This window comes from Solanum verrucosum, unplaced genomic scaffold (assembly GCF_900185275.1).
Source record: "Solanum verrucosum unplaced genomic scaffold, falcon-dt-bn FXZP01000196.1, whole genome shotgun sequence".
Classification (NCBI taxonomy): domain Eukaryota; kingdom Viridiplantae; phylum Streptophyta; class Magnoliopsida; order Solanales; family Solanaceae; genus Solanum; species Solanum verrucosum.
The window spans coordinates 1,080,468-1,096,473 of NW_026020420.1; the positions used below are offsets into that span (position 1 = coordinate 1,080,468).

Here is a 16,006-nt window from a genome sequence, read left to right on the forward strand (position 1 = left end):
ACGTTTAAATTTAGAAACGATTAATTTTATACTTCTCATTTTATTCTTAATAAAAAACTTTTATAGGTCGAGAGTCTATCGAAAACAATCTCTCTACTTGTGTCTTCATAAGGTAGGGGTAATACTCCGTACCTCTTGTTGTTTTTGTTCCATTTGGATACATTTTATTACTTAATCACTAGTTTGTTTTGTTTCTTCCATGTGGACCTTTCTTGAAGTATATATAACATAATATAATATAAAATAAATTCTCATCTTACATTAACAAGTATCTGCAATTTGGCAAACCATCAAAATGAACATTAGAAAATGATATTACTTCTATTATAAGTTTCACACATTTCTTTTCTTATATAATACTTGATTCGGTTTATTTTATGACTGTTAATTTAACTGAACATAAAATTTAAGAACGTAAAAAATATATTTTTTTTAATCTAATCGTCTTAGATTATGATTGTTTGGATTCTGATAGCTCTATCATAATTAAGTTTCACTTAGTGATAAATAATGATTAATATTTAATACTCACAATGCAAACGGCAAATAGAATTTCATCGCATACCTTAAATGCAAACTGATAAACAAATAAAAACAAAAACAAAAAAAAGAATCAATTGAGTTTTACTTTTTCTTTGTTTATTTATGACTGATGAAAGCTGAGATTATGTTACGTAATTGAAATTCTTATGTCTTGTTAGTAGTTTTCATTTTTTTTTTTCTTACAAAATAGGTACGTATGTTATTTGTAAAAACGACAACTCAGTACACTAAGCTTCTGCTATTTTTGAAATTCGAGTAAAGACTGAACTACAAGGACTTGTTAATACGTGAGTTTCTATAAGAGGTTGTTTTCAAAGTTTGAATCTGTGACCTTCCGATTCATGAGAATTTTATTTGTTTTATTGCAAGTTGGAATATTAATATTTACGTTATTGATACCACAGTCTTACAAGAAATTTACTTATGGGGTGTTGTTTGATTTTAAACCTTGTTTTAGTTTATATTATCCAAACAATGAAGTGTTAAGTTGGGTTTAATGATCAAGTTGGCAACTATGATGTATACTAATTCAATGAACAATAAAAATTAATTTCGTTATTAATGAATATCATTTAGTAGAAATAAATGGCATAGCCATTCTTGTAATTGTAAATGAGGATCACACGGTCAAACGTCTCTATAACAATTCTTCACTATAACAAGTTAACAACCAAGCTTTTCTCAGAATCGACTTTTTTATGTTATATTTTATCTCTCTATAACAACAACCATCTTTGCAACATCGCGTTCAATGCTCATCATTTTGACATTCAATCTATACAATACTTAGTGAAAAAGATGTAATAACAACATTATGTAGATGTTAAATACAGCAGCTGAGGGTGATGAGAGAAATGACCGGGTTTTTCGGAGAAAGTTGAGCTCCTCAGCTCTCATAATCCGATAATGGTTCTGGATCAGGGACCGGATCCAACCTTGTTAGGACCTCGGGTTCTCCAGCAGTGTTCCTTACTATCTGTTTTCAAACATGAAACAACCAACAACACCAGAACTTTTCGGTTCAATGCATTAGCATAAGAATTGGCATATCATTTGGGTATACTCGACATATCTTTAGTTTAAGAGCACAAGATTCAAAAGCCTTGTTTACTTTCTTAAACTTCGTGTCTAGTCAAAAGCAGATAGACAAAATGAAACGGAGGGACGAGGGAGTATTAATTTTGCAAGACCAATGATTGTGGCTCTGTTTTGGCATTTATAAAAGGATTGCTGCATTTTCCACTAATAGAACTAACAAAAAAGGACTTACCAGTATCTCTTCATCAAGGTAGGAAATTATAATGAGTCTTTGAAACGCCTCGCCTGTAGAAAGTAGTACTAACTATTAGATATGACTAGAATAGCAGCATAAATATAAATTTAGGAAAGTTAAGGGCGTCAAATTCGATTGGAAATGCAACTAGCTGAAAGGGAATGATCAACCAGGAAGAGAAATCTGATTTGAACCAAGTATATTGGACGGATGCTGTTAACAGGTGAATGAAGAACTCAAAATTCGAGACGAAAATGGGACAGACTAAACGAGATGAAGTGGTAATGTTGAAAAGACAGAGGGTCAGACTTTGTCCTTAGTTGATAGCAAAGATTAAATCCGAAAGATATATTAAATGCTTACCAAGAGGAATTTTCAAGCCACGGGACACAGTGTCTCTGATGGGAACAGGAAGTTGTTGGAGAGTGTTAACAGCTTGATCCAAAGCACCCTTTAGTTGCTCAGGCACGGTATCCTCATCTACCTTTGGAGTTTCAAATATCCCTTCAACATATTCCTCTTTCATTCGAATAGGTCCCTCAACAGAAAACTTGCTGGACAGAACAAATTTATTTTCGATCTGCATTCCATCATCATTATATTTATTTCCTGCTAAAATACATGATTGGGATATATGCAATTATCTCTTCATGATGACTAGAACTAATAAAAATGTACGACACAGCGCCTTGAGGCCTTGACTCGATTGAGTCGAGCTCGATTAACTTGGTTAGACCAAACAGGGTTAGCTAATTCTTCCTAATTAGCCTGAGCAATAGCATTTAGGTTCACGGCCAGTGCGAATCAAAGTATACTCAACCCAACTCAAATTTGCTAAACTAGAGAAACTTATTTAGTAGTAAGTTAAAATGTTCATATGCCCAAGCAGTCAATGGTGTCGCATGGTCTGCGTTTTAGTGATGCAAAATAGTTAGGTGACTTCTTCCCATCTTCCTAATCCATCCTCAGTGAGCAGAGTTATCTGGTACTAGTGAAGTAATGTAAGTGCTCGACGGAATAGCTAACTTACGCGCAAAGAGACCTGATACCATATATTACAGCGGAATCGATTATGCTGCTTTCTGTTTCCTAACAGTAAGTCTACGAAACTATCGTCAAAAGTATCAAGCTTTATGCACAAGTATATTTTTTATCGTCCATCTCAGGGGGCTAGCAGTGAGCTTACAAAATAACATCCATCAAATGTCTGGTAATACTTCAATTGGTTTTTACTCTTTGACTTGTTCCATCATTTACTATTTGCTTGTTACTAAGCAATTCTCTTTGTTCCTAACTATCCTTTGTTTCTTGAATAATGTTAGATTACACGAAGCACCGACTATCTAAAAGTATAAACAAACTCTGTTGGCACTTTTTTCCTTCCACCTTCTAATTAGTAAAGACATTTTTTTTTGTTTCTACTTGGCTATAGTATATGTTCTGCATATGAAATATAATCACAAAGATGAATTACCGTGTTCAATAATTTCACATGCGCAATAGCAGTCCCATATCCATTTCTGATTAGCAGATCTAATTTTGATAAATTTGCCAATGTTGATGGAATTCTCCTGCAATAGCACAATATTCGAACATTAGCTGCTATTAGAATCAAACAGAACTTCCACTAGGAAGCTAAAGCTCCACTATAGCTAAATCCGCTATATCTAAGTATTTATCATTCCAGTACTTGATAATTCGTCTTTTGGGGCAAATTTGAGGTTCTAAAACTAGGAATTTTCTAAACCTCATGATATTCAACACAAGTGGATGTAATCCAACAAAAAGAAAAATAGATACTTGCCCAAATAAAAGCCTGGTAGCCAAGAACACCGGGCTTGAAGTTCCAAACCACTCAAAATTCCATAGACCTTCCAAAAAGGGAGACCTGGATAGCTGAAAATACAAGTAAATAACTAATCAAGAAGCTTGAACAATGAAATTGCTCAGTCAGATTTTAAACGCCTTACGTTGTGGGTCGTGGTGTTGGATTAAGCCTCTCAAGGGCAATGATCCTCTCGTTCACATCAACGCGCTGAACATCTGTTGTCCTCCCAGTGATCACTCCCTCAAAACCTCCAGCATCTTTCAACTATTGCAGAATGAACAACACACACAAGTGCTTAAAGGACTTAAAATTGATTTTATGTTCTACTTCCTTATGTCCCAATTTATTTGACATAGTTTAACTCAGCACAGAGTTTTGTACCAAATAATTTGTTTTTGTATAAACAAGAACCTAAATAGGAGTATAAAACTAAACTACTTTCTAAATGATTGAACACATCGACAGCCCATCAACTTGCTAATAAATTTCATTAAGATACTCGAATTATGACACTAAGATACTCCCTTCTCAAATTTTGAAAAAGTTTTTCTTTTCATATTCTCATGCACCCATTACCTACTTTCACTCAACAACCCATTGGTGGAGCCACCTTATGCTGAGTGGTGTCAAATCGCCAGAAAATCACACTGTTTAGCTAAGTCAATTTTTTTAATACTATATGTTGACTCCCCTTATTAGTTAAGTATGTCTACTTTTAATATACTGCAACAATTTTATTAAAAATTCTAGCTCTACAACTGAACAATCATCAAATTTTAACAGCATTTCTTCAGCTAAATAGGCTAAATATTGAAACTTTAAGAACCAAATTCATAATTTTAAGCTAGATGAAAGGAAAAAAAAAACCCAAAAAGGGAAATTGAGAAGGTACAGTAACTCACAGCGAGTAGCAGAGATTCTTTAGCTGAAAGTCTTTCAATTTCTTTAACAAAAGGAGAAGAAGCTCCTTCTGCCGGCGTCTGCTTACTCATAGCTCTGCAAACCCTCAATTTTTTCCGTACATTTCGGTAATTTCCCGGGAAAATTGTGATAAGAAGCAAAGAAGACGATGAAGAAGGGAGCCGAAACGACGCCGTATAGAGCGAACTCCGGCATGAAAACGGTGGTGCCATGTTCTGAATTAACATCGCCATTGAAAACGGACTGAATTTGGTTGGAGGAAATCTCTTCAAAAAATTTTACTGTTATTTTTTTGAAACTGAAATTCTTTCATGGGTTCATCTGCACCACCCAAAATTTTTTGTGACTTTTTTTTAAAAAAATGACTGGTTTTTATTATTATTATAACCCAAAAAACTAAATAGATGCAAATATTATTTTTTTATAAAAAAAAACATCGAAATAAAACACTTTGTATTACTATGAAAAACTTCACCAAAGAAATAAAATATTTAGCTAACTTATGAACTATTTAATTTAATTATGATCTTATATGATTTATAATATGTTAACTAACAATTTATTAAATTTTGATTGGGAGGTTTTTCATCTACATGAATATTTCAATGTGTTTATTGGCGCCGGATTTTGAGATGTAGTATACATACTCTCTTCTTATTTGAATAGGCTCTGAAATCAAAACCCTCCTCAAAAGAATAAATAGGGCGATTCAACCTTCAATTCGCTTGTGGATCGATGCGAGGGAGGAGGTGCATCACAACTCCTTTCTTCTCAAGAATCCATACATTCTTTATCAGTGTATGAATAACTATCTCTCAAGCACATATTTAAATTGAAAAAATAAAATGAAGCACCTAACAATGGCTCCTAAGAACAAATGAAAAATTATCCGAACTCGGTCCACATATTACTCTTTGTAGTTGTGCTCCTTTGAGAAAAAATCATAACGCAGTGAGATTATGCAATTTTATAGCATATATACACTTGTACATGTATCTAAAATTCTAGTCTCACTCCCACACACATACATTCACTTTTTGTTATGAAAACACACATATACAGTTGACCACACGTATATACATATATAATTCTAAAAAATATTTTTCTTCATACCAAACACGCCAATATTGTTGACAAGTGGATTTTCTTGAAGAATTGGTAATGAAAGAGGGTCCTGAAATAGTTTTGGGCTTCCTTAAGAAACAAGCCCAGCTGAATAACCCAGAACTTGTATGGTTTATTCTTGAGTAAATTTTCGGTTTAGAAAATATAAAAATCATATTAGCGTTCTATAACTACAATTTTACTATTTGCGCTCCATAACAAGCATAGTTTGTTATGGAGCATCAGATCTGTATAAAATCGCAGACAGCTTTGATTTGTATAAAATTACAGCGATTTATATAAATCGAGTGTCCGTGTCTATGAAAATTGCGTTTGTATATGTATATGTTTTTTGTGTTTGTATATCTGCATAAAATTTAAATTCGTATACAATTGAATTGAGTTAAAACAGTTGTATTTGTATATCAAATCTCTCTCTCGCTTTATACAAACACAAATTATACATTGTATTTTGTATAATTTGTTTGTATATATAAAGCAAGAAAGAAAGGCAAAAGAGAATTGAGCAGGAGAATATTTGTATTGTATAATTATAAGTGTATAGGAAATATGTATTTGTATTTATATATACAATTTTCTTCCACTTTATACAAACATAAACACAATTTATACATTTATGTTTGTATAAAGTGAGAGGCCAAAGAGAGTGGAGAGCTAGATTTCTGGGAGAGAGACGAATGACAAAGTGTTTGCTACGAATTAGAATTAAATGAAACTACGGTTATAACATTTAATTTGAATTAATAATTTGCTATTTTATACCATTTTCCCTTTATTCTTTCTAAACAATTGCCAATATTCAAGAATGATTTTGAAAGAATAATAACAAAAAAAAATGTAGTGGAAAGGTTAGAATCAATTTATTTTTAACGAGGGGTCTCAGGTTTGAACCACAAAATAGAGTCATCTTTGGTTTGGTAGAAAGTGTTTTATACCCCTCCCCTAAGAGTGCATACTTTGGTACATACTGAAATATCGTACCAAAACCAATTTTTCGCACTTTGATAGTCGATGAAATTTATTAAAAATGTATTAGAATACAAAATACCGTACAAAGATAATTACAAATTCATATATTATTATAAAAAATAATTTAATTGAAAATATAATTTAATAGCTAGAAGATTACTCAAAATATGTGTGTCGTTTTCAGCCCACGCTGGACACTTTTCATGCATTTCAAACATGAAAGAATTTCCACCACTATCGAAGTCATGCTTCTTGACTATATATAAATCGAAGTTTGAACAAATTATGATTATCGACTTATCGTATCACATAAACCAAAATCAAATTTAAAAATATCGAATCATATCTAACTTGTAACTCTCTCAACTTTTACAATACAAACAAACACTTATATATATATATATATGAACTGATATGTTTGACTGACTACAATTACAATATAACAGGACACAAACAAAGGAACTGTAAGTACACTGATACAAGGAAATACACTTGAAATCTGAAACTAGAAGCCTAGAATTGGGTTGAGAAGATAGAAGAAGAGGGAGAAAACTTTCAGAATCATACTTAACTGCCTACTTTTTCCTACCCACGTTTTCACACTTTTATACAACTTCCGTAACTAACCGTCGCTTTGCACACGTGACTTTCTTCCTGCCCAAAGTAACTGTCCAACCTTTTGGGTGGAATTACACTTCTAGTACTCCGACGTCGCTTGTCAATGTGAATATCACTAGTCTCATCTTCCTTATCATTCATAGTAGCAGATGTTTCCATTGAGTTCACAACATTACTCCCGCGCTGAAAATTGACCTTGTCCTCAAGGTTGAAGTCATCTATCGCAGTCTGGTCAGGACAATCTTGGAGCTGCAATGGTGTTACCTGTTGGATAGGCTCCCCAAGCAACGCTTAAGTACTGAAACATGAAACACAGGATGTATCTTGGCCTCGACCGGTAACTCCAATTTATATGCCACCTCTCCAATGCGTTTGATGACCTTGAAAGGACCAAAGTATCGTCGTCCAAGCTTATGTCCCTTTTGCAGTCGCATAGAAAGTTGTCGGTACGGTTTCAATTTTACGAAAACCCAATCACCCACTGTAAACACTAAATCAGTACGATGTTTATCTGCAAACATCTTCATCTTTGTTTGAGCTTTGAGCAAATTATTTTTCAACAACTCTAGAACTGCATCACGCTGAATGAAGTAGGCATCCACCAATTCACTAGCAGTGTTCCCCAAAATATATCGAGCGATAGTTGGGGGTTCTCGTCCATACAACGCTTTAAACGGTGTCATTCCAGCTGATGTTTGGTACGAAGTATTGTACCAGAATTCAGCCCAAGGCAGCATGGTTACCCACTTGGTTGGAGCATCAGCAACATAACAACGAAGATATTGTTCAAGACATTTACTTAGAGCTTCGGACTGTCCATCAGTTTGAGGATGATATGCAGTACTCATAGCCAATGTTGAACCCTGCAAACGATTTATTTCTTGCCAAAAAGAATGGAGGAATCGTGGGTCACGATCAGTGACAATAGTGCGAGGAGGGCCGTGAAGGCGAATTACACCAACTACGAATGCTTCAGCTACCAGTTGAGTAGAGAATGTGGAAGGTAAGGGAATAAAATGACCATATTTGGTCAGTCGATCCACCACGGTAAGGATAGTAGTTTTCCCTTTGGAACTTGGAAGGCAAGTGATAAAATCCATTGCGATATCTTCAAAGACTTGATCTGGTATAGGAAGAGGCTGCAATAAACCTGCTGGATGCAAGTTTGTGTCTTTCATCTGTTGACATATCTGACAAGTTGTAACAAATGATTTCACATCCTTGCGCATCTGTCGCCAATAAAAATTTGAAGCCAATCGATGGTATGTTCTTGCCACACCAGCATGTCCTCCGATATTCGTGGCATGGAATTCAAACATTAGCTTGTGTCGTAGTGGTGCATCTGATGGAATCACAAACCTGCCTTTAAAAAATAACAACCCATCCTTGAATTGGAAATCTATGTGAGTCTCCGGATCTTTTTGTAGAGCTTGCTGAATAGCCAATAGTTCTGGATGTGATTGATTCAAGGATTTCAATTCTTGCTCTAGATTAAAGGTCCTGGCAGAAATGGCTATAAAAGAAGCATCTAAATTACGAGAGAGGGCATCAGCGGCTGAATTTTGTTTCCCAGGCCTGTATATGATATGAAAATCATAACCCACTAGTTTAGTGAGCCATTTTTGTTGCTCAGGAGTTTGGATGGTTTGATTAGTGAGGTTCTTCACTGCTGATCTGTTAGTATTGTAAACCTTCTACCAAGAAGATATTGCCTCCATTTACTCACAGCTTGAGTAATCGCAAACATCTCACGATGATATGTTGAAGCCCGTTGCATCCTTGCATTCAATTTCTGACTAAAATAAGCGATGGGGTGCCTTTTTTGAGATAGAATGACACCAATTCCTTTCCCCGAAGCGTCAGTCTCTACTTGAAATTCTTGATTGAAATCTGGTAATGCCAATACTGGAGTGGAACCCAATTTAGTCTTCAAAGTTTCAAATGCAATTTGAGCTTCTGGTGTCCATCGAAAAACTTCTTTCTTTAGCAAATCAGTAATTGAACTTGCTATGGAAGCATAATGATGGATAAATCGTCGGTAGTAGCCTGCAAGGCCGAGAAAACTCCGCACTTCTTTCACTGTACGAGGTGGTGCCCATTGCTGGATGGATTCCACTTTCCTGGATCGACAGATAATCCTTGAGATGAAATAATATGTCCCAAATAGTCCACTGATTCCTGTCCAAATAAGCATTTGGACCGCTTGGCCACCAATTGATATTGACGCAATAATTGAAGAACCGAGACCAAATGTTCCAAGTGATCAGTCCAAGTAGGACTATATATCAAAATGTCATCAAAGAATAGCAGGACATATCGACGCAAGTAAGGTCTGAATATCTCATTCATAGTTGCTTGAAATGTAGATGGTGCATTTGTAAGGCCAAATGGCATGACGAGAAATTCATAATGTCCATCATGAGTGCGAAATGCCGTCTTAGGGACATCCTCCGGACGGACCCTAATTTGATGATATCCAGACAATAAATCCAACTTGGAAAAATAGCGAGCACCATTCAATTCATCAAAAAGTTCATCAATTGTAGGAATTGGAAATCTATCACGAATTGTGATTGCATTTAATGCACGATAGTCAACACAAAACCTCCACGTGCCATCTTTTTTTCGAACCAGCAATACTGGAGAGGAAAATGGACTAGTACTTGTTCTGATTGTTCCTTCTTTTAGCATTTCAGACACTAACTGCTCCATAACCTGCTTTTGAAAATAAGGATATCGATATGGTTTCACATTAACCGGTCCTGCACCTGGTACTAGATGGATTGCATGGTCCTGACTTCATGAAGAAGGCAAACCTAGATGTTTTTGAAAGATATCTTCATATGTATTGAGCACCATTGCTAATTCAGAGGGGAGAGTACATGAAGGTTTCGAATCAGATACCAATTGTAGATGAAAATAGGAGGAAATTGCATCTGTAGCAGCCATTCTTCTCAGACTATGTAATTGCACTGGTTGCATATCAGTAGGTGCATCCCCTTTCCACGAGATCTTAGAACCATTCAGAGTAAATTCAAATATTCTCTTTGCATAATCAGTAAGGACAGGACCCAAAGTTGCAAGCCACGAAACCCCGAGTACTATATCAGCACCATGAAGGGATAAAATGTATAGATCTTCCACTATTTTGTTGCCCTGTATGGTTAATGGAATTTTTTTAGCCACTCCCTCACATCGTAATCGCTGTCCACTTCCTACCACCACCGAAAAGCTTGGCGTTGGTTCAGTTTCCAACTGAAGAAAGTTTGCCATCCTCGCCTGAATAAAATTATGTGTACTAGCATTATCCACAAGCACTTGTACCGGTGAACCATTAACATGACCAGTAAATCAGAGAGTAGTGGAAGAATTTCCTCCAGATAAAGCATGATATGAAATAGCTGACTGTTCTTGAACCTCCAAACATTGTAATTCCTTCGCTAAGACATCATCCGACACAAATTGATCTGGTAAGGTAGCTTCAGCCTCAGACTCTTCAGATAACAGTAGAAGTTGGGGAAGTGACTTACATTTGTGACCAGGAGAGTATTTTTCATCACAAGAATAACAAAGACCACGTTCTCGTCTACTTTGTAACTCTGCAGGGGAAAGACGTCTCATGGGCGGACGATTTGATGCAGTTTGGGAAACTGAAGCTATCTGATTCGATATGGAGGGCTTTGAGACTGTATAAGGATGAGTGGGAGTTGGCAGAAGTGGTGGAGCCTTACTGAAAGCAGGCTTAAAGGAGCCTCGTTCAAGTTGGATCTTTTGCTCGTATAAATGGGATAAACGTATAGCTTCATTTAATTTTGTGGGCTCACGAATTAAAACAACCGTTTTAATATCAGGTCTCAGTCCAGAAGTAAAAAAATGTGCTAATACCTGATCTGGAAAATGCATCGTCTCATTAGAAACCGCTTCAAAACGACTTTGGTATTCAGCCACCGTAGTGGTCTGCCGAAGTTTAGCAAGTCGACCCTCTGGTGCCTCTAGATCTCGTTTCTGAAAACGGACCAGCAGTTTCTTAGTGAAATGCTCCCAATTAACTAACTGTTTATTACGAAACAACCATCTGTACCATTTTAATGCATCACCATCCAAGTAGAACGATGTTAGTGTTAACTTATGATCCTCCGTGATTCCATAAAATTCAAAGTGGCGCTCTGCTTGGAAGACCCATGATTCAGGATTCACTCCATGGAATCGTCCTAATTCAACCGAAGCAGGTTTGTGTCGCAAAGTAGGAGGTGTCTGTGTATGTCCTCCATAAACTTCAGTAGTTTGACGTGGTCGAGATGTTGCCACTACAGGAGTACTATTCTGAGAACCTAGCGCCATCACATGACCCACCACTTCTTTCAACATTGATCGAATTTCAGAGATGTCACTCGAGAATGATTCTTTCACCACCCGTATGGAGTCTTCGAGGAACTTGAGTTTTTGGTCCTCTTCCATTAGAGACCTCTGGATGAAAGCACCAATGTAACTCTCTCAACTTTTACAATACAAACAAACACTTATATATATATATGAACTGATATGTTTGATTGACTACAATTACAATATAACAGGACACAAACAAAGGAACTGTAAGTACACTGATACAAGGAAATACACTTGAAATCTGAAACTAGAAGCCTAGAATTGGGTTGAGAAGATAGAAGAAGAGGGAGAAAACTTTCAGAATCATACTTAACTGCCTACTTTTTCCTACCCACGTTTTCACACTTTTATACAACTTCCGTAACTAACCGTCGCTTTGCACACGTGACTTTCTTCCTGCCCAAAAGTAACTGTCCAACCTTTTGGGTGGAATTACACTTCTAGTACTCCGACGTCGCTTGTCAATGTGAATATCACTAGTCTCATCTTCCTTATCATTCATAGTAGCAGATGTTTCCATTGAGTTCACAACTAGTTTGACATATGATGATTCATTTTCTTAAAATCAAAAATTAAAATTATCGAATCAAAATTTTCTAATCTTTCTGACTTACTAATTATTCAACCTTTTCTCATTTTTTTCAATTATTTTTTGTAAAGAAAAAACATGACCTCTTTGCCAAGTTTCTACGGCAAATTAACAGTAGGAACTTTACTTCTAAGAAAAGGATCGTCTATGTGTATAAAGAAAAAAACCTCCACTATAACTAACAACATTATAATTGTCCAAAGATTTAATCACTGTAATAATTATTAAAAAAAAATCTACCATCAAAATAACAAACAAATGATAACAATTTGATAATTATTTGTAGAGAGAAATTAATTAAGAACTAATAGAATTCAATTTAATCATTACTCTATGACACTTGAAGTTGACGGTCAACATAACATTTACTCCATATAAACTTTATAATAATGACCCCTTTGAATATTAAAAGAAACAATTTTGGAATTTAAGGTGTTTATATATTTGATTGATTGACTCTTTCATGATTATTTTTAACCACCAACAAAAAGATCAAGGTGAATAATTACTTGGAAAAAAAAGAAGAAGAAGAGGAATAAAAAATATTGTTATGAGCGGAATCATCAAAATTTAAATTGTGTCTCAGATTAATACTAAACTGTAATAATAATTATGTTCACAATAAATAAATTTATAAATATTCACCAAATTTCGAATATATATACAAGGTTTAGGATATGAACTGGTATTGGAATTCGGCCTTATATCTCTATAACATTGTTAGCATGGTAAGAAGAATTTCGATAAAATTCAATAATTCTAATCTAAATTGATATACTTTTTTTTTTTTTACTGAATATGTACATATAATGAATTTTAGTTTCTGAATTCATATTCGATTGGACCACCAAAAGCTTTTGAATCATAAAAAAGTTTTTATTAAAAAGTGAAAGAGGTATTACAATATATGTTGCATCAGAAGTGTTGTTTAAAGGGCAAATTTGATAGTGACAATCGTATATCTATGCACGTCTAAAGATTCATTTTCTCACATGAATTGTCTATAACTTTTTAAATAAATAAATAATAATAATAATAATAATAATAATAATAATAATAATAATAATAATTCCCCACAACCATATAGCTACATGGATATTTATGTTATTCTTCAGATTTTTTTTTTCTATTTTCTTCAAGGATTATATTATATGCTTTTGAAATCCAGCTTTCAACATTATTGATCAATAAAGGATTGCCATTTTCTTTTGTAATTTGTTCAACATATTAATAAAATATGCCAGATCATAATATCCACGCATTGAGATAGATTTTGCTAAGCAAACTTGCGCATATCAAATTTAACTCATGAAAATATAACGTATCATATCGTATCACATAAATATATAAATAGTATACAATAATTTGTCAATTTAATGTGAGTGGACATCCACCCCCACACGTGAGGGAAAGAGGCCAACATGATCTCTTGAAGGTGGTAGGGACCATAATTCTTTGCTGGCAAGGGTCCACCTACCAATTCTTAGGAGGATTTTTTTTTTCCTCGCTATGATCGAAATCAGAATTTAAAATTTATGAGTCATATGCTTCTTTCATGATATGCTATAGTCCAGGTACTTTCACTATAACCCCTACATATTGCATTATTTGTGAGAGTTCGGCCATTTGAAGGGAGGGTGTCCAACAAACATTCCGAATTCATTCACCATAGCTTCTCTTACGAGCACATGAAACGACTCCATTAAAAAACGGGAGATGTTGAGAGGCTTGATATTATCGACATGAAATGCCTCTGGAATCTCAATATTATCAATTTTCGAGTATTAGACATAGTTTATATCATGATTATTTCAAATTTCTTATTTGAGATTATCAAATATTTATCGTGAACTTGAATATAAATATCTGTACTTATTTTACTATAACAATCATGATCATAACAGTCTAATATAGTATATGTTATAAAATAACCGATCAGACCGTCTCATATATCGATCCTTAGTGGTAGGAGGCATCCCTACATTCCTTTTCCTAATCGTCCCCCACAACGTGTCATTATTATCCTCACCTACCCCACGATGCTATTGACAGTTAAAATCACTAGGGCTATAAAAATAACATATATTAAAGTATATATTATGAAAAAAATGTTGGGGTCACCCTTCACATGTCAAATTTGCCCTTTTGTCTACACTACTTTGGACAATTATGTCCCATGCATTTTTCTTAATTTTGAACTCCAATTATCTAAATAAACTATTTTCGAAATTTATAATCTTAAATATAATAAAACGTTCATGTAATGATAATTCTTTTATAAACTTGTGATTTGCTATAAAAAAAAAGTGTAAAACGGAAATGTAAGAATATATCATTCTTTTCGTAAATGAGATAATAATAAAATAAGAATAAATTTTAGGAATAACAAACATAAAAATTATATTAGCGCCGGTAGCTACAGTTTTGCTATTTGCGCTCCATAACTAAATTATGTTTGCTATGAAACATGTAATTTGTATAAATCTTGGCGATTTGTATAAAAATTGCGGCAATTTGTATGAAAATTGCGTTTGTATATATTTATATATGTTCTCTGTGTTAGACTAGAGTGGCGAGCGAGATTGGGAGAGAGGCGAGCGAGAGAGGGCAGAGAGTGGAGAGATGTGAATTGTATATGTCTATCGATTAGATAAGATTAGAAGATTCAATAGTCTTGTTTACTTTCTTATATTCCGTCTATATCAAGTTAAAGTCAGATAAACAAATTGAAATGGAGGTGACACGATTTACGAGATTGGTAGGGGTAAATGTGTCCTAACATGAAATAAATCAAGGCAAAAGTCAGACAGCGTATATCCACCATGAATATGAAGCTGTCATGAGGTCCACTCACTTGCTGATATAATGATAACCAACGAACGAACAAATTCCTCAACAGAAATTGGAATTTGAGCCTCATTTTAAGCTCAATTTTCATTTGTTCTTAACATACATTTTTTCCCCTTTCGATAAAACAAGAAACAAAGGAGCAACAGATACTATTTTGTGAAAATTTCATTAAAGGTACAATCTTTACTATTGAATCTTGATTTTTTTTTCATGCACTATACATGTTTGTGGATATTCCTCAATAAAGATTGATTATTTGGTGAAAGAATTTTGTGGGTGTCATTTCTTTGGATTGATCTTTTAATTTGGTAGTGTTGTGATTTTGAGGATATTTTCTAATAAAGATTGATAATTTGGTGAAAGAATTTTGTGGTTTCCCTGACCTATGTTGCTGACTCTTCGAAAATGTTGATGGGTGTGTGTTGGATCCTCCAAAAGTAGTGCTCTTTTGGAGGATCCAACATGGATGCGACAACATTTTTGGAGTGTCCAAGCACCATTTTCCGCTCTTTGGAATTTGGATTGATCTATTGATTTGGTAGTTTATGTGATTTTAAATTCTATTTCATTCTTAATCAATGTTTGTGGATATTTCCTAATAAAGATTGATAATTTGAAGAAAGAATTTTGATGTTTCCTGTATGTTGCTCGGATTCTTCAAAAATGTCGAAGGGTGTGTGTTGGATCATCCAAAAGTAGTATATTTTTGGAGGATCCAACACGGATGTGAAAACATTTTTGGAGAGTCTAAGCACCATTCTCTTCTCTTTGCATTGATCATTGATTTGGAAGTGGATGTGATTTTAAAATCTTTCTCATTCTCAATCAATGTTTGTGGATATTTCATAATAAAGATTGGTGCTTTGGAGAAAGAATTTGTGGTTTCCTGACTATGTTGCTCGGA

At 34.5% G+C, this 16,006-nt stretch overlaps 2 protein-coding genes across 3 annotated transcripts in view; one reads left to right on the top strand and one right to left on the bottom strand.

Moving 5' to 3' along the window:
- The window catches only part of LOC125841059 (actin-66), a 101,104-nt gene that overhangs the window by 82,439 nt on the left and 2,659 nt on the right, over window positions 1-16,006 (top strand). Inside the window, exon 2 of one of the 2 annotated variants that reach the window (XM_049520066.1) lies at window positions 15,255-15,276. The gene's annotated coding sequence lies outside the window, so the exon portion shown is untranslated. Of the gene's footprint in view, window positions 1-15,074; window positions 15,277-16,006 lie in introns of those variants that run through there. The other variant, XM_049520065.1, reaches the window with a different exon arrangement.
- On the bottom strand, window positions 1,247-4,835 carry LOC125841064 (probable plastid-lipid-associated protein 13, chloroplastic). The gene is made up of 7 exons (XM_049520070.1): window positions 4,547-4,835; window positions 3,787-3,908; window positions 3,621-3,704; window positions 3,291-3,387; window positions 2,180-2,396; window positions 1,814-1,866; window positions 1,247-1,519 (listed from the first exon to the last, which is right to left on the bottom strand). The coding sequence occupies exons 1-7, from the start codon at window positions 4,796-4,798 to the stop codon at window positions 1,430-1,432; spliced, it is 915 nt and encodes a 304-aa protein (XP_049376027.1). The 5' UTR covers window positions 4,799-4,835; the 3' UTR covers window positions 1,247-1,429.

Bases quoted from the DNA above. Each gene is read 5' to 3' on its own strand.
- LOC125841064 (XM_049520070.1), bottom strand. From the start codon at position 4,798: ATGGCGATGTTAATTCAGAACATGGCACCACCGTTTTCATGCCGGAGT. The intron at 3,705-3,786 runs GTAAGGCGTTTA...TCAGCTATCCAG, and splicing joins CCAACACCACGACCCACAAC to GTCTCCCTTTTTGGAAGGTC. The intron at 2,397-3,290 runs GTAATTCATCTT...GATGGAATGCAG, and splicing joins ATGTGAAATTATTGAACACG to ATCGAAAATAAATTTGTTCT.